This window comes from Stigmatopora argus, chromosome 1 (assembly GCF_051989625.1).
Source record: "Stigmatopora argus isolate UIUO_Sarg chromosome 1, RoL_Sarg_1.0, whole genome shotgun sequence".
NCBI classification, from domain to species: domain Eukaryota; kingdom Metazoa; phylum Chordata; class Actinopteri; order Syngnathiformes; family Syngnathidae; genus Stigmatopora; species Stigmatopora argus.
Genome location: NC_135387.1, coordinates 25,755,372 through 25,782,765, shown reverse-complemented (window position 1 = coordinate 25,782,765; position 27,394 = coordinate 25,755,372). Strand labels below are relative to the sequence as shown.

Here is a 27,394-nt window from a genome sequence, read left to right as displayed (position 1 = left end):
AACTGCTCATGGCCATTGTTGGCTTTTATTGATGCGTAGACCGTGTTGTTTTACCTTGTTTTGTCGCCGGTCTTTTGGTCGCCCGTTGTCGCAGTCCGGGCGACCAAAAGACCGGCGACCAAAAGACCGGCGACCAAAAGACGGCGACCAAAAGACGGCGACCAAAAGACGGCGACCAAAAGACCGGCGACCAAATTGACCGCACACGGTGTGCCTTATGTGCAGTAAAGCAAGACTGATGTGTTCCTAGTTTGTCTGCACTCTATGGCTGACTCATGTGGGAGCGCGCTGGCTGAGACGACAGCTTCCCCTCGCAAACCACTAACCGCCACTTGCGCGCGCCTTGCGAGTGGTCTGGGCCGCAGTTTGTGTATGATGTGTCCACTGTGGTAGCAGAGTGGTAGTTGACTACGGCCTAACACTCGCCGTCTACTCGGATCGCTGCTCCTCTTGCAGCCACTGGCCAAAACCTGATTTAATTCAATATTTTTTGCTCATATTTGATATTGTGGTGCACATGCTTTGGCAATGGTTGATCCCTTTGGATGCAAAAAAGCTTAAACCGACCTCGCCGACTTGGCAACATGTACGCGAGGATCATAGTAAACATAATAAATCACTGTAATCTGTGCTTTTTTTTTATCATGGCTCTCCATGCACATGCATGTTAACATTTGTGTTGAGTGTTTGTTATGAAAATACATTACAATAACTAGATATGTAGTTGTCCATAAGTAGGGGTTTTATGAAAAAAAATGGGGATTATAATAATTGCCACTTTTGTTGTTGTATTGATGATGATGATGATCTGTTCTGGACATTTATTGCTCGGATGTGGTCAAATGTGAGAGTCATTTGAGGGATTTGTGAAATTAAAGGTTTTTTTTATGAAACTTTAAAATGTTGAGCATTCATTTGACATATAAATGCAGAGAGACAAAGTATTTTTTACAAACCTGTGTTGCTAAGCATTTCCCCTTCAAAAGAGGTTTTAAGATTAGTACTTTTTTTAAAAAGTATTATTTTGACCACGTTTGATAGGTTTAGATATCATACCTGACAACCTCGCCCAAATGCTCCCCTTATTAATGTTGGCAATTCCCCTTATTAAGTGATCATGAAGCATATTTACTCACATTGAGTGCACGTTAAAGTCTATTTTTTTCTCCAAAATGGACGGGATGCCCAATCAGTATGTACTAAATTCAAGATTCTGTATATGTCGCTGTATGGCGCTGACAGCTTGACTGTCTGGGTACATTGCTTGCTGACACGCCATATTTATACGTGACCTGACGTTTGGTCGCCGGATGTTTGGTCGCTGGAAGTTTGGTCGCCGGACGTTTGGTCGCCCGGGTGAATATAATTTTGAGAGCTGGTTTCAACAGTAGATATTTAGATATTAAACTCTCTCTCTCATGAATATAATTTTGAGAGCTGGTTTCAACAGTAAACTCTCTGTCATGTTGTCAAACGTCCGGCGACCAAACGTCCGGCGACCAAACGTCCGGCGACCAAACGTCCGGCGACCAAACGTCCGGCGACCAAACGTCCGGCGACCAAACGTCCGGCGACCAAACGTCCGGCGACCAAACGTCCGGCGACCAAACGTCCGGCGACCAAACGTCCGGCAACCAAACGTCCGGCGACCAAACGTCCGGGCGACTAAACGTCCGGTGACCAAACGTCCGAGTACCATATTTCTATAATGAAAAGGCGGACGTGTGAAAGGGGAATGTGCATGCGCATATCATGCTTCAAACATGAGATTTAGCAGTCGACAATGACATTTTCGTCTGCTACAGGTGACCGAGACGATCTGGATTAGAGTCAAAATGGGTAAAACGAGATTGGTTTTACAAAAAAAAATACTTTAAAAAATATACAATACAGTTGTTTTATAGTGTACACAATTTGAAATGATCAAAACGTTTATAAAATACGGGAACAACGTATAAGTTGCCAGGTATGAGATATCACGAGTGGCTCTATTATTCATGTAAATCGCAGAATAGCAATTGTTTTTTGTCATTGTAAGGCCTTTGGCATAGGACCAGAAGCAATGCAGCCGACTATGATCTTCACTCGCTTTTATCGAATATGCGCCAATGCAATAAAACACGTTAGAATTTGCAGTCGGCCTTGTCAACTGTCCTTCTCTTCTGCGTTAGTCACTACTTTGAGACTCAAATCAATCTTGTAGTGTTCAGTACTTCTCCAGATTTTTGAAAATCCGTTGTGTGCACATGTTTATTTAAATTACCTGGCAAGAGAATGTGAAACGATCATCCCGTAGTCTTTCATCCTATCAGATTTCAATGCCCAGATTATCTTGTAGCGTGAGGCCGCCTCGAAAATAAGGTCACTTTAAAATGTGCAATGTTATTGTGCGGGTTCGAACATGACAAAAAAAAGTCAGTGTCTCGTTCGACCATTTTTCCTGACGCGGTACACTCATTTATTGCACAGGGCGTGCCCTAGGCTGCCCTCAATAAAAGGCCACTATAAAATGTGCAGTCAACTTTAAGCGAAGTGCTGCACTGAGTGGGTCAAATGGTGGTCACACCAGCTGTCAACTGGCTCTATTACACAGCCTGGACAATTTAAAAAAATAGCCGAAAACAATAGGTTTTTAGTGGCTTTTATCGTGGGCAGCCGAAGACACCTGAGTGATAGTAATGTTTTTATACGTCATGACTGTGAGATGGAAGGATGAGCTAGGCCACATGTGTCAAAGTGGCGGCCCGGGGGCCAAATCTGGCCCGCCGCATCATTTTGTGTGGCCCGGGAAAGTAAATCATGAGTGCCGACTTTCTGTTTTAGGATCAAATTAAAATGAAGACTATAGATGTATATTAAATTTCCTGATTTTTTCTCCTTTTAAATCAATAATTGTACTTTTTTAATCAATTTTTTCTGTGTTTTTAGTTCAAAAATCCTTTTGTAAAATCTAAAAATATATTTAAAAAAGCTAAAATAAACATTGTTTTAGATCTATAAAAAAACGGAATATTCAGGGCTTTTAATCCAGTTCTTTTAATCCATTTCAAAAAGAATCTAAATATTATATCTAAAATGGTCCGGCCCACGTGAAATCAAGTTGACGTTAAAGCGGCCTGCGAATCAACCCGAGTCTGACACCCTTGGTATAGATGTATATTGAATTTCCTGATTTTCCCCTTTTAAATCAATAATTGTAATTTTTTAATCCATTTTTTCTGTGTTTTTAGTTCAAAAATCATTTTGTAAAATCTAAAAATATATTTAAAAAAGCTAAAATAAACATTGTTTTAGATCTACAAAAACTGACTATTCAGGGCTTTTAATCCAGTTCTTTTAATCAATTTATTTTAAAAAAATCTAAATATTATATCTAAAATGGTCCGGCCCACGTGAAATCAAGTTGATATAGTTACACTATATGCAAAATATGATAAGAAGCAAAGAGTTGCATTGATTTTGACGGGGAGCCGCATGCAGCTCGAGAGCCACGTGTTCGCCACCCCTGGTCTGGGCAAAGCAGACAGACCTGTAAACAATATTTGTGTGTAATAGTAGGCTTATTGTGTAAAGAAAACAAGTAAAGTAGATGCAAAAAAATGTTGCGCCTTTAATTTTGTTCTATTTATTTGGGTAATATTTCATGCAAGCAGTTAATATGCAATGCTAAACACCATAGCGACGTAGCGTGCTGCTAACTACTTTAGTCACTTTTCTTTTTAACTCACTTCATTTTTATTGTTTATAAATCTTTTTATGACCATTTAATTTTGTGTGCACTTTATGGTGAAGCTATAAATCTCATTGTGTACTTGTATAATAACAATAAAAGCATTCATTTCGATTTTGTATTCAGTTTGTAGTCTTGTGCATCCTCACAAAGCTTAAACTTGCACGCCGTTTAGTCATTAAAGTCCGTATTATAATGTTTTCTTTTAATAATTGGCGCCCACGGGCACGCGATGCGTCAATTTTGTGGCTTTTAAGCACGACAAGACATGGCGGTCACCTTACATAACTGACGCCCGGCTGCCTGACAGAAATGACAATTCTCAGTTGCCATGGTTACGGTTATCCCAACAGACCTCTCTTGTATTCCGAAAGAGGAACGACCTCGATTCATAAATGCGAGTCAAGCAGGAGAAAGCTGCCACGGAGCTAAAAATAAGACGGGAAGACGCTTTTGAAATGTTTGCTTCTCCAAGTCACAAATGGATTTTTGAGCATCACGTCATCATGACATTATGCTGATGCCACAAGATGTCAGAACATGTGGTTTAAATGGAAAGGGTTTAGTGTAGGCAGTGGCGGTCCGTGCATTTTCTAGCGACGCCTTCAGCGAATCAATCCAACCCTCAAAAACTACTTTATGGCTATAAAACCTCTACTGCAGCTACAGGTGCGACACATAAAAAATAATCAAGGCCTGTTCTGTCGTATTTCTGGCATATGTTTTTATTCGATTTAGTGCTGAAAATATTCGTTCCCGGTTGTGACAGATTTGCTTGCTTTGGAGTTGTCCGACCTTTCTTAATGATGTCCAGCTTTTTTTGTCTTGAAAATAGCTTTAAATCAACACAACAATATATTTGCTTGTGCAGCTCGCTCCAGATACAGTTTGGTAGCTCTGGCTAATCCACTCTATCACTAGCCAATCATAGTTGGTGAAAGCGGTGACGTATCCCTACGCCTATGACAAGGCATTGTGGTGTTGCCAACTCGAAATCTGATTGGTTAAAGCAACAGTCTTATCGATGCTTGTTTAATGCAGGAGAGCCTGCAGAACTGATTGTGAAGGCCTTGAGGCAGATTTCTGACCCTGGCAACAAATAATGGCTGAAATGTGATTGGTTAAATGCTTCAATATGAAAACACACATCTGGAAGCAGTGCAACCAGGGGGAAAAGCAATGAAAGGAAGCTAACAGACAATTTGGAATAATAAGTATTGATGGACAAAATATAATATATCATTCAGATATTTTCTTAGGCTAGCAGAGAAGGCCTTGAAGGCCCTGATGGCCCGCCACTGAGTGTAGGTATTACAGTCATTAAGACAGCCAAACAAGTTGGTGGCAATGCGGTGAGTGCCTCGTGTGGGTGGCTGAGTGAGACAAAATCCAATATAAAGAAGTGAAAATGAACATTCATTGTATTTGAGCAGGGAATGGGAAAGGCCCCTGACGCTGCATCCGCCAGCAATTGGATAATAACGCTTGTTTCGAGCAGCGTTGATGTTTTCAGATGGCGATGCAGCGGAGTTTTGGGTCTAGAATTATTATTTTTTTAATATTTTTTTGTTCTATTGGTCAATTTTTTTGATGATCATAGCAAAATTCCCATTTTCTACTTGTTTTTTCTGTATGGCAGTACCTTTTTGAAAACTTTATTATTATTTTTTAGAAATTAAACATTGAGTGGTTAGTGTGTCGGCCTCACAGTTCTTGGGTCTTGGGTTTGAATACATGTTGGTCCACTTGTGTGGAGTTTGTGCATGTTCTCCCCGGGTTTTCTCCGGGTACTCCCACATTCCAAAGACATGCATGCTAGGCTGGTTGGACACTTTTAATTGCTCCAAGCTATGATTGGTTGTCTGTCTCCCTGCGCCCTGTGATTGGCTGGCCACCAATTCAGGGCGTCCCCAGCCTCGTGCCTGAACTCAGCTGGGATAGGCTCCAGCACCCCTTGCGACTCTAGTGAGGAAAAAGCGGTTCAGAAAATGAATGAATGAAAGAAAAAAGGCAACATATTATGTCATGATTTTTTAGCGTGTTAGCATAATTTTCCAAGTTATTAACATTTTAAGTGAACAACAATAAAGATGAAACATTCAACAAAGAAACATTCAAATATATAAAGCATCTTTATGAGAGGGATTACAGCAAGCAAATCTTTTAATTTCACGAGACAACACGTTTTTTGGTCTCTTTCTTTGTTTTATGGATTTTTTGGGGGGGGACTAACGGTTGATTTTACACATGAGCTCCTTCCCAGCTGTTTGTTGCCGCTAATGTTGGTGTTTATGTATTCTATAAATAGTTGAGTTGTGTAATGTAGATGAAAAAAATACGCTTATTTTTCAGCCATTATAATTGGACAATTTTTCATTTTTTTGTGAGTCAGGTCAATGTTTGCAAATATGTGGAAGTTTTTTTTCTTCTGTAAATAAGTGAAGTTATTTCCCATTACCACTTAAAGGGGAAATGTAATGTAAACATTGTGTACAGTAAATACTACAATATGATTTATTGGGAATAATTCATACATTTTTATCAACGTACAGGAGCCGCCAAGTCATGTTAGTTCATTTTTGATAAACATTTCAATCTTCTGTGCTTATTACTGCAGTACTTACATTATGACGTTTCAGAAGCACTGAAAAAAAAAGAAAAAGACGGAAGAAATCATTTCATTTGCAAAAAAATACTATTACACTTAAAAAGGTTCAGTTTTTACACTGACCACCCAATAAAAATTCAATTTTTGCCACTAAAAACACTGAAACGAATGAAATAGATCGATAAACTTTCCACTGTTTTAACAACCTTAATGTTATTTCATAAATGAACTCATTAGCGCCCATCGACCCTAATAGATGTCCAATCCATTTGGACTGGGAGGGTCGATTAATAGGAAAATCTTCTGTTTACCTTTTGTGCTTTCAGAAAAAAATGTTTGTGTATATGAAAATGTTCATTAAATTCTTTAACCTCTGATGACCCAGAGTCCACATATGTGTGGACATCGGTACACGGTCGATTGGTCGCCGGTCTTTTGGTCGCCGATCTTTTGGTCGCCGGTCTTTTGGTCGCCCGGAGGGTTATTGATAATTACCATTTAAATCGTTGCTCAAATTCCCTAAATACAAATTGCGAATTACTATTTAGTCATACTTAATGCCCTAGTAATTATTAGGCTAAAGAAAAGCTCCAAATTTCCCGTACTTTTATTGTGTTTTGTTGGAGAACTTGTTAAGACCCCGACGGACGTAGCTTCTTAAAGGGACAACGCATGTACATACAAACTCTTATACACTCACACGTCGGCCCAGTGAAACTGCTCATGGCCATTGTTGGCTTTTATTGATGCGTAGACCGTGTTGTGTTACCTTGTTTTGTCGCCGGTCTTTTGGTCGCCGGTCTTTTGGTCGCCGGTCTTTTGGTCGCCGGTCTTTTGGTCGCCCGTCTTTTGGTCGCTCGTTGTCGCGGTCGGGGCGACCAAAAGACCGCGACCAAAAGACTGCGACCAAAAGATCAGCGACCAAAAGACGGCGACCAAAAGACCGGCGACCAATCGACCGCACACGGTCCAGTCCCTGCGAATGACCTTTCTTTTCTGCTGGCAGTGCTGCCAACCCTCCCAGGCAAAACGAGCCATCACCGTCAATGGCAGTCAAAGACTTAATTAACAATATCAATTCCAGCTAGCCATGTTGTCCCAGTTTCTAATTTTGGATCAAAGAAAACGGCTCACATTTCCATTTTGAGTTGAAATAGTAGTGGCCTTGGTCGGTTTGTTGACGATCGCGCGCTCGCGCGCCCGCCCGCGCACGCGCGCGAATGCGCCTGCCGGCCTGACCCCGCCCCTCGCCGCTCCTCCATGTGACGCTTGGGCCTGAACACCAAAATCCAGTATGGCGGAATCTGTCAGGAGATGAAATTTTTCGTGGCCCCTCCAGCCAAGCGGAGCCCCCCCCCCAAAAAAAACCCCAGCATGGGCGACGATTAAACCGACGCGACGGGACCGTCGGTCGCCTCCGCGCCCGTTGAGTCGAGCTTCCGGTGAGTTTTCGAACGCTTGGACGGGAACGTGTCGCCACTTTGATCCACCGGCGAGGGATGCGATGGGCGAGCGGACCCGGTAGATCGGTTTGGATCGGGCGGATTGATCGGAACGGCCGGATCGGCGTCACTTTTCTTCCCGAGAAAAGGGTCCGCTTCCCCGCGGTTCGTGGCGCGGTTGAGGGCGGGAAGTGTCCAGGCAACAAGAAGGGTCGGTTAGTGGGTGGGTGGGGGTGGGACGGGACCGGACAGGACCGGACAGGACAGGACGGCAGATGTTTATTACGTCGATTATTACTTGGTTATTTTTAGGTTACATTGGGTTTTAGCCACTTTGGCGTTATAGCGATCTTGTGTGTGTTTGTGTGTATGTTGACGAGTAGACCGCGTGAAACACTAAGGCCCCGGCGTGTGTGTGTGTGTGTGTGTGTGTGTGTGTGTGTGTGTGAATGGTTTCGGGATGGGCGGTGGTAATTCTCTGCATGCGTCAATCTTTTTTTTTTTGTGAATGGGGGCGTTGAAGCTGTTACACCAAAGCGGCTCGTCATCTTGTTTTTACAACTCTCCTCATGCGCATTCCCTGCCAAAGACAGGATAGACGTCCAATTCAGGACATACTAGGAGGTCTGGGTGTGAACATGTTGTCCAATTCAGGACATACTAGGAGGTCTGGGTGTGAACATGTTGATGTCCAATCCAATTTCCAATTGCACTAGTAGGGTAGGTTATCCTTTCCCATTCCAAATGGATTGGACGTGATGGGTCGTCAATGGCGGGCAATGAGTTGGTATTGATGCTGTATATCAGGGGTCCCCAAACCGGTCCTCGAGGGCCGGTGTGGGTGCAGGTTTTTGTTCCAACTGATCCAGCACAGACAGTTTGACCATTGAGATTTCAGCAGAAAACAAGAAGCACCTGACTGCAATCCACTGATTCATACCTGTCAACCTCTGCCGATAACTGCCCTTATAAATGATTATGATTCCCCTTACAAACCCCCCAAAAAACCTTACAAACACCGTACGAGTCGTACGGTGTTTGTAAGGTTTTTGGGGGGTTTGTAAGGGGAATCATAATCATTTATAAGGGCAGTTATCGGCAGAGGTTGACAGGTATGCTGATTGCACTTGTATGACACCAGATTGGTGAAAAGGTGTTCTCTTTCAGGGTTGGAATGAAAACCCACACCCACTGGGACCCTTTGTGGAATAGTTTGGAGACCACTGCTGTATATGTTCTCTATCCATTATGTTCTACATCAGGGGTGTCAGAGATTGGGAAGATTTCATTGAAAATGTAATGCTGTTGTGATGAACAGTTAAATGCGCAAATATCTATTTGTCGTAGATAGATGTGAACATTTCCCTTAAGAATTTTGACAAAGTGAAGACAGATTAAACGTGGGAGAACCGTTTAATCTGGTTCATCTGTAATAATTGGCTCAATTAGAATAGTTGAGAGAGAAAGAATGTACCGTGTTTTGAATTATGCGCTGATGAGTCAAGCTTGGCTTTTAAGGAGCCGTAGCCAATTAGTTGATTACAATAACAAAAATATCTCGATTTCTCTTGAACACTTAACCTGTTTTAAACTTAAACTCATAGTTAGCTAGGTTCCAGCTTTGCACAGTTTATAGCAGGGGTGTCAGACTCGGGTTGGTTCGCGGGTTGCGTTAACGTCAACTCGATTTCATATGGGCCGGACCATTTTAGATATAATATTTAGATTATTTTTGAAAAAATTGATTAAAAGAACTGGATTAATTATTTTATTATTTTAGCTTTTTTAAAATATATTTTTAGATTTTACAAAATGATTTTTGAACTAATAACAAAGAAAATATGGATTGAAAAATAGCAATTATCGATTTAAAAGGGGGAAAATCAGGAAATGTAATATACATCTATACTCCATTTTAATTTGATCCTAAAACAGAAAGTCGGCACTCGTGATTTACTTTCCCGGGCCACACAAAATGATGCGGCAGGCCAGATTTGGCCCCCGGGCCGCCACTTTGACAATTGTGTTCTAAATGAAAGTCAGTGGTCCAGAAATTTGCCTGGAAGTTTAAATCCAAACATTTGTGGTGCACCAATCAGAATTTTCTGGGCGATCACCACATTTTTATTCTGACAAACAACATCGTGCAACTTGCACTTGTTCACTGCCATTGACAGCGATAGACGTCTAAAACATTTGGAAGTTCACATTCCAATCGGTCTTGTTTTATGGTAAAACACAGAATACGACAAATGGAAGAAAAGTATTTTTTAAAGGCACATGCTGTAGTTTTCCCAAAAAATAATCGAAAAATTCCAAACTTTTCGTTCCACATTACGACATTCTGATATCCTTGACAGAAATTAATATTCTGCAGTATTTTGCTTTACAAAAAGAACATTTAAGAGAACTATTCGATTATATCAGCTGCAACAGCTGGAATCGGAGCGCAATGTTTTCACTCAACAAATCAATATTGCAAAATGAAATCCTTATTCACTGAGTAATTGGATAAATTTGGATTTCTTGTATTCAGACACTATTTTTTGTCTTTCTTTGAAACCCTCTGTCTCAAGTCAGATGGGCCAGGATGCCCACCGGCACCCCCAAAGCGTGATGCCCTGAACCTCCGAACGGCATATTCCCATACCTGTCAACCTCGGGCAATTGCTCCCCTTATTAATGATTGCAATTCCCCTTATTAAGCGATTCCAAAAAATGTACAATTGCAACAAGGCACATTTTTACTCACATAGGGCGCACTTAAAAGTCTGAAAATGTCTCCAAAGTGGACGGGGTCATGACCGGACTTTTGGTCGCCGGACGTTTGGTCGCGGACGTTTGGTCGCCCGGACCCAAACAACCGGCGACCAAATGTCCGGTGACCAAAATTCCGGCGACCAAAAGTCCGGCGACAAAACAAGGTAAAACAAGACGGTCTACGCATCAATAAAAGCCAACAATGGCCCTGAGCAGTTTCACTGAACGGACGTGTGCGTGTATAAGAGTTTGTATGTACATGCGTTGTCCCTTTAACAAGCTACGTCAGTCAGGGTCTTAACAAGTTCTCCAACAAAAAATAATAATAATTAATAGGGCATTAAGTATGACAAAATAATAATTCACAGTTTGTATTTAGGGAATTTGAGCAACAATTTTAAATGGTAATTATCAATAACCTTCTGAGCGACCAAAAGACGGGCGACCAAAAGATCGGCGACCAAAAGACCGGCGACCAATCGACCGTGTACCGATGTCCACACATATGTGGACTCTGGGTCATCAGGGGTTAAAGAATTTAATGAACATTTTCATATACACAAACATTTTTTTTCTGAAAGAACAAAAGGTAGGTCTTAACAAGTTCTCCAACAAAAATTAATAATAATTAATAGGGCATTAAGTATGACAAAATAATAATTCACAGTTTGTATTTAGGGAATTTGAGCAACAATTTTAAATGGTAATTATCAATAACCTTCCGGGCGACCAAACGTCCGGCGACCAAAAGTCCGGCGACCAAACGTCCGAGTACCACCAATCAGTATGCACTAAATTGAAGATTCTATAGATGTCGCTGCATGACGCTGACGGCTTGACTGTCTGGGTACATTGCTTGCTGACACGCTATATTTATATAGTGAAAAGGCGGAATGCGCAAATCATGCTTAAAGCATGACTATTAGCAGTCAACGAGGACATTTTCATCTGCTATCAGTGACCGAGACGATACGGATCAGAGACGAAATGGCTAAAACGGAATCGTTTAAAAAAAAAAACGTACTTGAAAATAATCCTGTACAAAAGTTGCTATACGGTGTGCAAAATTTGAAATGATCAAAAAACGTATATGACACGGGAAAAACGTATAAGTTGACAGTTATGCTTTCCAACGGTTCTTGAAGTTTGCAGAGTTTTGGGAATGTAAGAGAGCCCGCTGGCGGGGCATTACTAGCGTGAGAGCGTCGTCTCGGATGCGTGCTGATAATACATTCCAACAATATTTTGGACTTTTTCGAACACCCGGGAGTGTCACAGAGTTCCTTCGAGTCCACATTGGAAGGAAAGCACACTTCACCAGCTTGAGGCACTGCTATACATTCATGCAGGTGACATATTTTCATAGCTAGCACAGTTAACTCCAGTCACAGCATTATGGCCACACACAAATCATCTTTTCTGCCGAGAATGCGGTGAATTAATAACATAACCGGCGGACACGGACGAAAAGAACTGACAGTGTTTGTGGTGGGAGGGGCATTCCCCATAATTACTCGTTTAATTTTCCTTGGCAAGGCATTTTGTTCTTACCGATTAGATGCTTTTGAAGATATTTTTTTCTGTGACAAGCACTTATCCAAAAATTTAAGTCATTTTTTCATTCGTTGGCGACTGGTTGGATGGCAAAAACTGTTGGTTGAAACAATTTTTTGATGTATGTAATATTTTGACAGGTTTTGGGGCTGATTTTCAACAAATTGCTTAAAAAAATATAGACTCGTTCTTCCTCTGGCCACAATTCATATTCCCAATTTTTTGATGACAGTTTAATTAACTGTATCAAAAAAATGAGAGACAGACAGATTGCATTAATTTTTTACAACCTGATGATTTTTCATCCACTTATTGTGTAAAAAAATATGGAGAAGTAGCATTAGTGAAATGTTTATTTTATCTTTTGCTAAAAAAATGCATATTGCACATGACAAATTATGCTTATGACTTGCAGTGTGTTTGAGATTAAACAAACATATTAATTGTCAAAATAATTTTGGATACACTTAGTTTGCAAGTGACCAAGTTTTTAGCGGGTCGGCCTCGCAATTCTGGGCTCGAGGGTTCGATCCCAGGTGGGTCCTCACTCAGTGTAGTTTGCTTGTTCTCCCCAGGCTTGCGTGGGTTTTCTCCGGGTCCTCCAGTTTTCTCTCACACCCCAAAAACATGCACGCTAAGCTAATTGGAGGCTAAATTTTCCTTAGTTATGAGCTTGATTGATTTTTCGTCTAATTGTGGGTGGCCATCGATCGTGTGCGGTCGATTGGTCGCCGGTCTTTTGGTCGCCGGTCTTTTGGTCGCCGGTCTTTTGGTCGCCGGTCTTTTGGTCGCCCGGACCGCGGCAACGGGCGACCAAAAGACCGGTGACCAAAACAAGGTAAAACAACACGGTCTACGCATCAATAAAAGCCAACAATGGCCATGAGCAGTTTCACTGAGCCGACGTGTGAGTGTAGAAGAGTTTGTATGTACATGCGTTGTCCCTTTAAGAAGCTACGTCAGTCAGGGTCTTAACAAGTTCTCCAACAAAAAACAATAAAAGTCCGGTAAATTTTGAGCTTTTCTTTAGCCTAATCATTACTAGGGCATTAAGTTTGACTAAATAGTAATTCACAGTTTGTATTTAGGGAATTTGAGCAACGATTTAAATGGTAATTTTCACTTACCTTCCGGGCGACCAAAAGACCACCGACCAAAAGATCGGCGACCAAAAGACCGGTGACCAATCGACCGTGTACCGGCTCCAGCACCCCCCGGGACCCTTGTGAGGATAAGCGGTTCATAAAATGAATGGTTTTCCCAGAAACAATAATTCATGTACGTTCTATTTTCTTTATTATTGAAGATAATTATCTCCCAAGGGGAATTGCAATGTACACCCTGCTGATATGATTTACAGTTATTGCACAATTCAAGTGACGCATACCACACACATGCAAACGTGGGACATGAAATGTTAAAGTACACATACTTGTGCTCATCGGCATGATGTCCTTCGTTTTCCCGTTCCGTTTCAAGAATTGTCAAGTTTGGGGTTCTAATCGTGGCGCCCACTTTTTGGGGGGTTTATTTGCTGCCATTGCAGACCATTTTAAGTGCAGTTTAGGTCACCTTTGTTTTGAAACCTTAAAATAACCACAAATTTACTGATATATTCACTGAACTCATTTTCAGCCTTTGGGGATTTTTCTTCAGGGCTCCCCAGATCTGTCACCCCGCATCAGACTAGCACTTTCTGGGGACAATGGCTAAGCACACACGCTCTTGCACATGAACACACCAACACCCCCACTCGAGACAGATGCCCTGGGAGAATGGTGTTGCGCGAAGCCCCCCTTCGGCGTGGCGACTATTGGCCGTGACACGCACCCCTCCTTCTTCTCCCACCACAAAGCAACATGACCGACTTTTTTTTTTTGTGGGGGGGGGGGCAATTTGTCCCGCTGTCTGGCTTTCTTGTGGCGAACCCTGCCCCTTACACGCACGCATATCCATCCTGCTTCAGTGGACATTAGAGCTCTGTGCCAACACAAGGGGGTAAACACACATGCGCCCCCCATCTACCTTGCCCTCGGGCAGTTTTGCCCCCTCCGCCCCTATTTTTGAATACGCAGGGAAATTCACTTGGCGTTTTGGGGTCCTTGTCTCCATTATATCTGACATCCTTTTTGCTCAGGGCAACAGGAATTCAGGCTAATCTTATAAATTGATTTTTTTATATGTTGTAGTATTGCCAAATTTAGCAATACAAACCAAACTGATATTTGTTTGTAGTTTATTGATTTATTTTCCAAATTTGACTTTATGATAGCGGCCCGGTGGAACGAGTGGTTAGCGCATCGGCCTCACAGCTCTGGGGTCCTGGGCAATGTTCGCTCTAATTTTTTGTTTGTCTGGGCAGAAAGACAACCAGACAACCTCCCTGAGCACACTGAGTACCGGTGTGAGCAACATCATCATTGCTCACTATGGGCACACACCAGTATCACACCTGCCATAAGCAGGTGCATGTCTACTACACATAAATGATTTAGTAATAATAAAATGTAATGATTAATATCTATGAATGGGCGGCCCGGCGGATGAGTGGTTCGCGCGTCGGCCTCACAGCTAAAAAAAAAAAAAAAAAAAAAAAAAATGGATTTTATTTTGTGCGCTCCATATGATTTGCTGTGCGCAGAGAAGACGAGAGTAGTGCGCAATTGCACACGCGCAGCTTAGAGGGAACATTGGTCCTGAGTTTCGGGGGGACTTTCCACGACAACGCACTCATAACCGAACAAACAAATTTAAATTAACTTGATTAATATATACAGACACTCAAACATACGTTTAATGTAACTTTACACAAAACTGAATTCTAATTTTGTTTACTTTTTTTTACCTTCGTTGTCGGCGGGTTAGCTTTTTGCCACGCCTCCACCCTCACCACCACTTGTCAACGAGAAGTAGTCTTGAATGAGCGATCGCGGGAGCTAGCAGGCTAAGGAAGGAATAACAGCCTACCCATGTATTGATTGTGGGTAATGAAGTTTTATTCTGAGAAAGGGTGCCATTGGCAATCGGTGTTGTGTGCACGAGTATACTTCATTACCCAGAAAGCCCTCGCTTTGCCTGCGCATGCGCGTTTTTCGTTTCCTGGTCGATGCTAGGAGAAACTCGTCTGAATAAATCGTTCAGTGCTCGTAGATATCTGTTATACACGAAAGAGATGCAGCAAAAAAAGACAGTGCGCTACAATGATAAACAGCCTCTCATGTCATGGCCACCTGGCTTCGTCGCATCTCGAAATTTTGATCGTATCTAGGGCGAATTATTCGATCAAAGTTTTCATCGTACCTCGAGCATGTCCTAGGTAGAGCTGATCGTAGGTTGAGGTACCACTGTATATGTTTTCATGTTTCAAAAGGGAATGTTGTCTTCTTTCTTGATAGGTTGGCTCCAGTATTTGACATTCTAGAGCAAAGTCACCAAACCCACAAGGCTGATGGGGTGTTTCTGTTCGTGAGGGACTCCGGCATCGAGATCCTGTTGGATCATTTCATCACACACTCCAACTTGTCTTCACTTGGGTGCTCCTCAAAGCTGTGCGCAACATCTCTCGCCATCAGTGATGACGTCACATAGTCAGCAAGGTAAGGCTTCCATTAACATTGAGTCACGGTGGCTAAAGTTTTATTCCTAAAGAAACGTTTCTTCTTCTTCAAATCCGTCTTCCACACATTTTTTTTAAAACATGCACATTATGTTCATATATTTCATGTCAATAATGCTGACCCGTCCAGTGTACAGTAATCCCTCGAATATCGCGGCTTCTACTTTCGCGGCTTCACTACATCTCAGAATTTTTTCTGGGGGATTTTTTTTTAATTACATTTTTTTGGGGAAGTTCATAAAAATTTGAAATTCCATGCTAAAACTCGCAAGCGGAAGCCACTCCCCTGTCCTCCGCTTGCTAGTCCTAGTAGCAAAATAGAAAAACCTTATTTAAAAAAAATAAAACAAATGTAATTATTTTTTTTTACTTCAGTGCTGATAGGACTCAGCACTGAAAAATTAAAAAAAAATACATTTTTTTATTTATGTATTCTTTTTACATAGGGTTTTTCGATTATTGTGGCCATGTCTGGTCCACCTTAACCGTGATATTCGAGGGATTACTGTATCCCTCGAATTCCACCTAACGTCCTGTTCATTGGTGACACGAACCCTAGTGAGGATAAGTGTTATAGAAAATAGATTAAAAAATTGCATCAAGTTTCCTTCTGGGACTGCGTACTGTGGAAACGGCAATCGGTTATCTCCGTTAAGAAGAATTGGGAAGATTTCATTGAAAATGTGATGCTGTTGTGATGAACAGTTAAATGCGCAAATATCTATTTGTCGTCGATAGATGTGAACATTTCCCTTAAGAATTTTGACAAAGTGAAGCCGGATTAAACGTGGGAGAACCGTTTAATCTGGTTCATCTGTATTAATTGGCTCAATTCAAATAGTTGAGAGAGAAAGAATGTACCGTGTTTTGAATTATACGCTGATGAGTCAATCTTGTCTTTTAAGGAGCCGTAGCCAATTAGTTGATTACAATAACAAAAAATATCTCAATTTCTCTTGAACCCTTAACCTGTTTTAAACTTAAACTCATAGTTAGCTTGGCTAGGTTCCAGCTTTGCACAGTTTATAGCAGTGTTGTCAGACTCGGGTTTGGTTTAACATAAACTCGATTTCATGTGGGCCGGACCATTTTAGATACAATATTTTGATTTTTTTTTATAAATGGATTTTAAAAACTGGATTAAAAGCCCTGAATATTCAGTTTTTTATAGATCTAAAACAATGTTTATTTTAGCTTTTTTATATGTATTTTTAGATTTTACAAAATGATTTTTGAACTAAAAACATAGAAAAAATGGATTAAAAAATTGCAATGATTGATTTAAAGGGGGAATATCAGGAAATTTAATATACATCTATACTCTTCATTTTAATTTGATCTTAAAACAGAAAGTCGGCCTTCATGATTTACTTTCCCGGGCCACACAAAATGATGCGGCGGGCCAGATTTGGCCCCCGGGCTGCCACTTTGACACATGTGGTTTATAGTGTAACAATGATTAAGAAAGAAACAATAGAGAACCCTTCATTTTTTTTATTAATGACCCTGAGTAAAAGTAATTTCCCCTTCCCTGCAATGCAGTTTTTTTTTGTGGTCAAGCTAGCGCAAGTGTGACTACAAACCCTTGTGACAGGGAACCCTCTCTCCCCAAATGTAAAATAATAAAAACTACCCTCACAACATCCAAAATGATGCTTTTTTGACTTAAACTGATGTTGTGTTTCACAGTAGAAATTGCAAATTGCTGCTTTTTTTGTCTACTGAAGCACACAAAAACGGAAAATGGAATAAGAGGACACTATTTGTTTTTAGGGGTTAAATAGGAATTAGGAACAGAATTATTTCAGATTTATTTTAACTTAACGTTTGACTGCAAAAGTAATTCACCCCCACAACATGTTCTCATCTTTCTTATGTTGGTATAAGTTGCATTTTTATCCTAAAGTACAGTTGTTGTAGAACTTAATTCACAGCGTGACAGGTCCTTAAAAAAGCGGCGAATGTGTGGGTGTGCAACTTCAAGGGAGCGTTGTTAGTGAGCATGTGTGCGTGCTGGCCAAGTGGTGAGCCATTTTTATAACATGGACAGCAAATGAGCTTAGGAACATGTGCATTTTTGATCCCCGACTTTTTCTTTATTACGGCCATGGGATTTTTAGATTAAATATCATTTAAAATAAATCTCTTCAGAGAAAAGCAAAATGCTTTGTGGGGTTTTATATTACGCCGAACAAAAGCAGGTCACAGTCGCACTGATAAGGGCCGGCTGCGCATCAGTTCTTACGTTCGTATCAGTTACGAGCTGGCGTGTTTGCATACGACTGATTACTGTGTGTGCTGAAGAGAGCTTAAACACATCTGCCACATTTATGGTTTCGCCGTGTTTTACGGCTATATTTTACACGTATATTACAAATGGTTGATTGGCTACAAAAACACTACAACAACCATAAGACAGGTTACCGTATTTTCACGACTATAAGGCGCACATAAAAGTCTGAAATTTTCTCCAAAATAGACAGGGCGCCTTATAATCCAGCGCGCCTTATATATGGACCAATACTAAAATTGTTATCACGATAAAATAAAATAAATCAGTCGATAGGGTACACCATCTCTCACAACTACGGCAAGCAGCCCCTGACTCTACCATTTTCTCGTAGAAAAAGTACTGCGCAGTGACTGCTGGGATATATAGTTCTTTTGTCAATACACCCAATGGATTGTGGCCTGTATACATCGGCATCAACACAGCCTTGCGAAGCATGGAACACAGCCCCGGGCTAGTTACGCTAGCTACTAGCTAGCTACTATTTGCGAATGGATTGTGGCCTGGCGATCGGCATCAACACAGCCTTGCGAAGCATGGAACACAGCCCCGGGCTAGTTACGCTAGCTACTAGCTAGCTACTATTTGCGAATGGATTGTGGCCTGGCGATCGGCATCAACACAGCCTTGCGAAGCATGGAACACAGCCCCGGAATAGTTATGCTACCTACTAGCTAGCTACTATTTGCGAATGGATTGTGGCCGCCTGGACGAACGTATAAAAATCAGCGTTCTCGATGACTCATTTGGACAATTGTTCAATTCGGACACAGAAAATGAGGACTTTGATGGATTTGTGGGTGATGATGATGTGAGTGAGTTGTAAAATGGCTAAATAAAGTACAACCGAACTCAGTTTTGCTTCCGTTCGATTTTTAAAAACATGTTTTTTAGCGTGTGGGTGTAGCGTGCAAGAACTATATATCCCAGCAGTCACTGCGCACCGGAAACCGGAAATAGAGTCTGGGGCTGCTTCCGGTAGCCATCGCTATAGCGGTTCGATATTCATATATAATATATATGCGTCTAAAAAAACGGTGCGTCCTTTGTGTGTTTAAAATACAGAAATGGCACTCGTTACTGACACTGCGGCTAAAAATACGATGCGCCATATAGTCGTGAAAATACGGTAAATACAGAAATGTCTGAAAATATCCTTTTTTTTAATTAGCAAGTATTGTAGTCTGCATAGGCAGCCTGGCGGGTGAGTGGTTAGCGCGTCGGCCTCACATCTTTGGGATCCTGGGTTCGAATCCAGGTTGGTCCGACTTGTGGAGTTTGCTCCCCGGGCCTGTGCGGGGGACGCCCGGAATCGATGGCCAGCCAATCGCAGGGTACAATGAGACGAAGGACCAATCACACATGTAGCTAAGGACAATTTAGCCGACAAATTAGCCTAGCATGCATGTTTTTGAAATGTGGGAAGAAAACGGAGAACCCGGAGAAATCTTTGTCACCTGGAATAGGTTTGAAGAAGGGATTAGATGATGTTGTTTTTTGAAAGATGATGTTCTCGTCTGTTTTAAATACGGGTTATAACATGGTTGGGATAAATGTTCCGTTTTGCATTTGTTTTTCCAACACGAGTTGAGTTGTTGCTGTTTATGCAAAGCTGAAACACAACCCGATCACAAATGATGCTTCTTACGTCATTGTCCAGAAGATAAGCGTAAACCAACGAGAAAAATAAACACAGTCCTGTTCGCTATCCCCCCACCCCAAATCATCACCGTTTTCATTTTTAACCATCGTGTTGCAAAAATAAAAGCTCAGTGATTGTCGAGTGTGTGAAGGGTCAGAGGTTACTGCATTTTTTTGTTTTTTTTGTCTCTTCTAATCCCATTTGTCATTTTCCATTTTGTCGGGGCTTTTCATCCTCTTCTCCAAATGCACGCTATGGCTTGTCGCATTGCTTAGATCCCGGGGTGAAGGGGTTAAAAGCTCTTGCTGCAATAAAGAGGGCTTATCCCGGAGTCTATTTTTAGCATCACAAACACAAGATCTAGCACGTGCACGCGTGGTAAACAAACAATCGGTATTTTTGGTATCTCGTGTTCACTCCCTTTTTCATGCTTGAGTGTTTTATGCGCCTTTTTTGTTGTTGCTTTTACCGGGAAAATAAAAAAAGCCCAACAAGTGCACACATGAGCAAACAACTGACGCTTTTGTGTGGCGACCATTGTGATTTGAGCATGAAGAGTAATCGCAACGCTCCTTTTGTGGTCCAATTGTGCTGACACATTGTTATTTTTTTAAAAAACAAATTACGAAATAATGCCAGATTGCAAAATGTAGTTTGACGGCGTGCAGACAGTAGCCACACCCACCCTCCCTTTGCCGTGGCTTTTCTTCCAGCTGGATGATTCCGCGATGTGTTTAGGGGGGTAAGAGGACGACTTTGCATGAATCCTTTGACCCGAAGTGCACCCTAACTGGACCCAAACCTCGGATAAACGATGTTGCGCTCATGTATTTAATTGATTTTTGAGACAGCTGGCAAGCTTGAGCTAATGAAAGAAGCTGTGTGCATCTTTTGTCCCTGTCCCTTTGGTTCCCGTGAAACGGGATACACTGAGTGCTGCCAACGAGCTGCCTGCTGCAATTTAGGGTTCCAGACCACCCTCAGACCCCCGGTTTCTAATGTCCTTTGATACCAACGCCTGCAGGGCACGCCCAGTTGTTTAGCAATGGATCCTCTTTGGGGAATGATTTATATAGTATTCATTTTCGACATGGGTGGTAGCCCAGTGGGCCGAGTGGTTAGCGAATCGGCCTCACAGTGGGAGATCTGGGTTCAAATCCAGGTAGGTCCACCCGTGTGCGGTCGATTGGTCGCCGGTCTTTTGGCCGCCGGTCTTTTGGCCGCCGTCTTTTGGTCGCCCCGACCGCGACAACGGGCGACCAAAAGACCGACGCCCAAAAGACCGGCGACAAAACAAGGTAAAACAACACGGTCTACGCATCAATAAAAGCCAACAATGGCCATGAGCAGTTTCACTGAGCCGACGTGTGAGTGTAGAAGAGTTTGTATGTACATGCGTTGTCCCTTTAAGAAGCTACGTCAGTCAGGGTCCTAACAAGTTCTCCAACAAAACACAATAAAAGTCCGGGAAATTTGGAGCTTTTCTTTAGCCTAATAATTACTAGGGCATTAAGTATGACTAAATAGTAATTCACAGTTTGTATTTAGGGAATTTGAGCAACGATTTAAATGGTAATTATCACTTACCTTCCGGGCGACCAAAAGACCGGCGACCAATCGACCGTGTACCTGTCCACCTGTGTGGAGTTTGCATGTTCCCCCCGGGTCTGCGTGGGTTTTCTCTGGGTACTCCGGTTTCCTCCCACATTCCAAAGACATACATCCGTCTCCTTATGCCCTGCGATTGGCTAGCCACCGATTCAGGGTGTCCCCCGCCTCTGGCCCGGAGTCAGCTGGGAGATATATAAATATTACATCATTAAAATTCGAAGTTTCCAGCATTTTTACACGAAATGCGTCTCTTCGGACAAAGGGCTATTTGCCGGATCATTCCTGGCCGGCTGCTTTCAGACGAGTACAGTGCGCCATTGCTCTCATTAGGGGAGTACTCTCAAACCAGACTGAACAAGGACACGTTCTTTTGACTTTGACTGTGTTTCCAGTAATTAAATATTTTCATCCATTTATTTATTTGAGATGGCTACCCGGTGGCCGAGTGGTTAGAGCACATGTGTCAAAGTGGCGGCCCGGGGGCCAAATCTGGCCCGCCGCATCATTTTGTGCGGCCCGGGAAAGTAAATCACGAGTGGCGACTTTCTGTTTTAGGATCAAATTAAAATGAAGGGTATAGATGTATATTACATTTCCTGATTTTCCCCCTTTTAAATCAATAATTGTAATTTTTTAATCCATTTTTCCGTGTTTTTATTTCAAAAATCATTTTGTAAAATCTAAAAATATATTAAAAAAAGCTGAAATAAACATTGTTTTAGATCTATAAAAACAGAATATTCAGGGATTTTAATCAAGTTCTTTTAATCCATTTATAAAAAAAAATCTAAATATTATATCTAAAATGGTCCGGCCCACGTGAAATCAAATTGACGTTAAATCGGCCCGCGAACCAACCCGAGTCTGACACCCCTGGGTTAGGGCATCGACATCACGGTTCTGGGGTCGCAGGTCGGTGCTCACTGTGTGGAGTTCTCCCCGGGATTGCGTGGGTTTTCTCTGGGTACTCTGGTTTCTAGGCTGTTTTGGACACTCTAAATTGCCCCTAGCTATGATTGGCTTTCAAGTTCAAGATATCTGCGAAAAGTTCCGTTACATTCCATCTTACCTGTCCGTCTTGATGCTTTTCATGTCCCCCGGAGAAGAGAGGCTTCACTAGCAAGGGATGTTTTTATTGGTTAAGAACCCAGATGCTAAGGGCATTGTCGTAAATAGGCATGTTGTCGTGGCTGGTAGCCAACAGTGTGAAAAAGCAAAGCTTGACACCCTTGATAAACGATATCTTTTCTGTGCCCCTTCACCCGTCTCTGAAAATCACAATAGATGGTGTCGTTTTTTCCCCACCAGCGTAAAGTTCACCCTCGTTGTTGCCACCCGTCGCTATGACGTCGGGCAATGCCATCAGAAAGCACTTGCGTGACCCGCGGGGAAATTCTCCTCAAGGAGCGGCGTGCTTCATGACTTGCATTGTCGCTGTCAGTTTCACCTTGCTCGCAGTCCAGTCAACCCGTAGAGCACATGTTGTGTCAAAGTGGCGGCCCGGGGGCCAAATCTGGCCCGCCGCATCATTTTGTGCGGCCCGGGAAAGTAAATCATGAGTGCCGACTTTCTGTTTTAGGGTCAAATTAAAATGAAGAGTATAGATGTATATTACATTTCCTGATTTTTCCCCTTTTAAATCAAGAATTGTAATTTTTTAATCTTTTTTTTTCTGTGTTTTTAGTTCAAAAATCATTTAGTAAAATCTAAAAATATATATAAAAAAGCTCAAACAAACATTGTTTTAGATCTATAAAAAAATAATATTCAGGGGTTTTAATCCAGTTCTTTTAATCCATTTATTTAAAAAATATCTAAATATTATATCTAAACTGGTATGGCCCAAAGTTGCGGCCCGGGGGCCAAATGTGGCCCGCCGCATCATTTTGTGTGGCCCGGGAAAGTAAATCATGAGTGTCGACTTTCTGTTTTAGGATCAAATTAAAATGAAGAGTATAGATGTATATTAAATTTCCTGATTTTCCCCCTTTTAAATCAATAATTGTAATTTTTTAATCATTTTTTTTGGTGTTTTTAGTTCAAAAATCATTTTGTAAAATCTAAAAATATATATAAAAAAAAAGCTAAAATAAATATTGTTTTAGATCTATAAAAAATGAATATTCAGGGCTTTTAATCCAGTTCTTTTAATCCATTTATAAAAAAATCTAAATATTATATCTAAAATGGTCCGGCCCACATGAAATCGAGTTGACGTTAAAGCGGCCCGCGAACCAACCCGAGTCTGACACCCTTGGCGTAGAGCCTGCCAGCGTGGCGGCGCAGTCCATCCAATGGCAACGCCACGCCACGCCAGGCGGGACAGAGCGACATTCAGCAATGCGGCAGACAAAGTGACCGAGCGACCATCTCCCGCCGCAACCTCGGTTTACGGCGCCGTCCATCACACGCTCGCCCCTTGACGAGCATGATCTGCATTCGCTTGAGTTGACTGACTGCATGCCCGAGGCGAGCCGAGGCTATTTATAGCCCTCTGTCTCTTTGTATGCTCTCCCATCGGGGATGCGAGTGGAGGTTGAGGAGAAAGCCAGTGCTGCATAACAAGGTTATTTTCGAGATGATTTTACCCTGTTGCAGACAGCCCATTCGGATGTCTCGCACACCTGCGCTCCACATTTCAGGCGTCGAGCGTGCACCTCGGTCCAAAAGTCCCCGTTTTGTATAGCTTGCCGCAAAATGATACACCTGTTTGCTCAAGCTTCCCCGGGCCACGAGATTTTCCTTCATTACCCTACGTTAAGCCGCTCCGTGTCGTTTTTGCAAAAAACGGCTTAGAATTACTCGCCGAGCCGCAGGTGTCACGTAGACATTTAGATTGCAAACGAGGCTCGCATGCGGGTACACGGTCGATTGGTCGCCGGTCTTTTGGTCGCCCGGAAGGTAAGTGATAATTACCATTTAAATCGTTGCTCAAATTCCCTAAATACAAACTGCGAATTACTATTTAGTCATTCTTAATGCCCTAGTAATTATTAGGCTAAAGAAAAGCTCCAAATTTCCCGGACTTTTATTGTTTTTTGTTGGAGAACTTGTTAAGACCCTGACTGACGTAGCTTCTTAAAGGGACAACGCATGTACATACAAACTCTTCTACACTCACACGTCGGCTCAGTGAAACTGCTCATGGCCATTGTTGGCTTTTATTGATGCGTAGACAGTGTTGTTTTACCTTGTTTTGGTTTGGTGTGCGGTTGATTGGTCGCCGGTCTTTTGGTCGCCGTCTTTTGGTCGTCTGTCTTTTGGTCGCCGGTCTTTTGGTCGTCGGTCTTTTGGTCGCCGGTCTTTTGGTCGCCGGTCTTTTGGTCGCCGGTCTTTTGGTCGCCGGTCTTTTGGTCGGCCGTTGTCGCGGTTGGGGCGACCAAAAGACGGCGACCAAAAGACCGGCGACCAATCAACCGCACACGCGCCTGCGTGCGATCAGAGTAGACGTACTGGGATATTTCGGGAAGGCGGCGGGCGCTACAGTTTTCGCAATCGTGACCCAATATGCGCCCGTGGCCGCCGGAACGGAACTTGTTTAGATGGATCGCAAATAAACACCCTATGGCAACTCAGGTCGTCTTAGGGATTGACGCATCCGAGGCGCGGCGAGGCGGCACAACACAAATCAGTACGGGATGCGTCCTCAAGCTTCACGGCTAATTAAGCGTATGTGCCAGCCCTGGTCCAGAGAGAGTTCCAGAAATAGCGAGACGCTCGCCTGTTTTCCTCTCTCTTAGCAATCCGAGGGGAGTTTCCATGGGTTTCATCTCCCACGCGAAAAATAATTGCATTTTTTATTTGCCTCCCATCTACTCACTCACGTGTATCAGGTGACTCCATCTAAAAAAATCCCAATAAATAAACGCGATATGCACACAGTACACTCCAGTGTATTTATGTCAAACCTTGTTGTGTACGGTCCCAATCCCCCTCCCCATTTTGCACCCCTTTAGTGTTTTGCCTCCATTCCTCCCCTCCTCTCGCCTCCTTACCTCTAGTCTTCCCCTACACCTCCGCCTTCTCCTCCATCGCTCTCTGTCACTGCTTTTTATAGCCATTTCTTCCCAGGGCTCGGCAGCTACAAAAGCCTTTTCATGTTGCCACTATAATTACAGCCTACACACACACACACAGATACACACAGATACACACACATGCAAACATGCTGGAGAGTACACCAACAGCAGTGTGTCTTTGTGTCTGCATGTGTGTGCGTGCTCCGCATGTGCTGTTATATACAAAAGGGTGAGCTATTTTTACCTCCAACGCAACCCCTTCCTCTACGCTGCCACCCCCCCGCCCCCTTCCCTCTTTGCTGCTGCCAGCCACGTTTGCTATGCTGAGCACAGGCAGTATCAGTCGAGCCCCAACACGCCCCCCACCCTCCCGCCCCCCATTTTCACGCTGATCTCACGGCGTTGCAGACTGCTCTTCACTTCGCCATCCCTCGCATCCAAGTGTGTTTTTTTTAGGGGGGGGGGAAGCTCTCAAAATTCTCCATGTCAACGCCAGATGCTCGCGAAATCCTCGTAGCGGCCGGGACTCACTTAAAAGCCCGCCCGATTTGACCGGAGTCTTTGATTAGCGGGGTTGTCGTGAGGCGAGCACATCCTAATGTTGCGGACCATATTTGAAGCGGAGTGTTCTCTCTCTCCCGCAGAGGGGATCCTGGGAAAGGAGCAGTCGTTGGAGGTTCTCAAGACGTCGGCGCTCAACCACATCCCAACAGGTTGGACGCTCATGCGTGCTTGTTTTTTGTGCATGAAATTGTGTGTGTGTGTGGGTGTGTATGTTTGTGTGTGAGGAGGCATGGTGGTGGAGTGATTGCACTGTAAACCACATCCTGTGCAGGTTTATATTCGTTCACTTTGTCTGCATTTTATGTGGGTATTAAAATTCATTTATGGTGTTTTTTGGGGGGGAAACATGCTGTGTAAAAGCGTTTGGGCTTCTGCACGAGTTTTTTTTTTTAATTAATGTAAGGATTCAGGAAGATTTGTTTTGAGATTAATGTGAAAGTGCTTTTTTGAATTTGGGAAAGCTGCTCACAAATAGCAAATCAAACACTTGTGCGTCCTCGTGTTGTCTTTTGCGGCTGCCGCACGGTAAAGGAAGGGAGGACTCTTTTGGATTCATCTCATAATCTTTAGGACTAGTCTGTAAATATCACCGTCAGAAGAGATTTTGATCTAAAAAGCGAAAAAGGCTTCCTCGTAGCTTTCGAGCACTTTGATGTAAGCTAGCTTGTTGATTTGGAAGGAGTGTCCTCTGAATCTTGTCTGAGACTTTTTCATCATCTCTCTGTGTGCTGTCAGGTGGAATTTTTGCAGGCAAGATGATTAAATATTGACATTCACTGGAATCCCCGCTCCGGCAATTCTCAGAGTGTCTTTTATTTAAGATGCAAAGCACATATGAGCTATGCTTTTTGTGCTTCTGACCCTGTCCCGCCCGCTAAGTCAAATGTTGAATCCATGTTGATGCAAATTGAGGTTAGGACGTTTGTCAATCAATCTTTGGTTGTTTTGAATGACAAAACAGGGATGGCTGAAGCTACAAATTAAGCAAACATTGATGTGGACTAATATATATTGATGTTATTCTTGTATTAACTGATAATCTGATCGCGAGGGCTTTTGGTTGAAATTAATTTCTGTCAGATAAGGATGCAGTGATCCTTTTTAGCACTCCGTTTCGTCTTCATACCTGAATCAGGAGATCCACGGAAGCAATTCAGATACCGGATCTGTTTTAATTTTTTTGCCATTTACATCCCCACAAACACACACGCATACAAAACCGATATTTATATTTAATAGTAGGCCATAGTGTTTTAAATGACCATTTTTATGTGATACCATTTTGAATGTTTGGACAATATTTGCTAATTTAACAAAGTCTGGCGAGATTTAATTTTATTCAAAAGCCTTCTTTTGATAAATACAAAAATCCAAGCGATTTAAAAAAAAATATTTTTGACGACTGGATGCCAAAACTTTTCAGAAATTTGAATAAAAACTATTCTTTTGATCAAAGCGCCATATCTAAAAGATAGAGATAGATGTTGATCAATGTTTTTGATCGATTTTTGTTACACCGACTTAACTTTTGAACCAATTTCATACCTGTCACATTTTT

General features: G+C 42.4%; 1 protein-coding gene across 2 annotated transcripts in view; it reads left to right on the top strand.

Annotated features, from left to right (window-relative positions):
* The first annotated feature begins 7,582 nt into the window (after nt 1-7,582).
* LOC144084028 (histone deacetylase 4-like) overlaps nt 7,583-27,394 on the top strand; it is a 55,370-nt gene continuing 35,558 nt past the window's right edge. Inside the window, exons 1-3 of one of the 2 annotated variants that reach the window (XM_077612289.1) lie at nt 7,583-7,780; nt 15,490-15,690; nt 25,917-25,985. In XM_077612289.1, coding sequence (XP_077468415.1) covers nt 15,669-15,690; nt 25,917-25,985 — 91 coding nt within the window. In that variant the 5' untranslated portion in view covers nt 7,583-7,780; nt 15,490-15,668. Of the gene's footprint in view, nt 7,781-15,489; nt 15,691-25,661; nt 25,986-27,394 lie in introns of those variants that run through there. The other variant, XM_077612280.1, reaches the window with a different exon arrangement.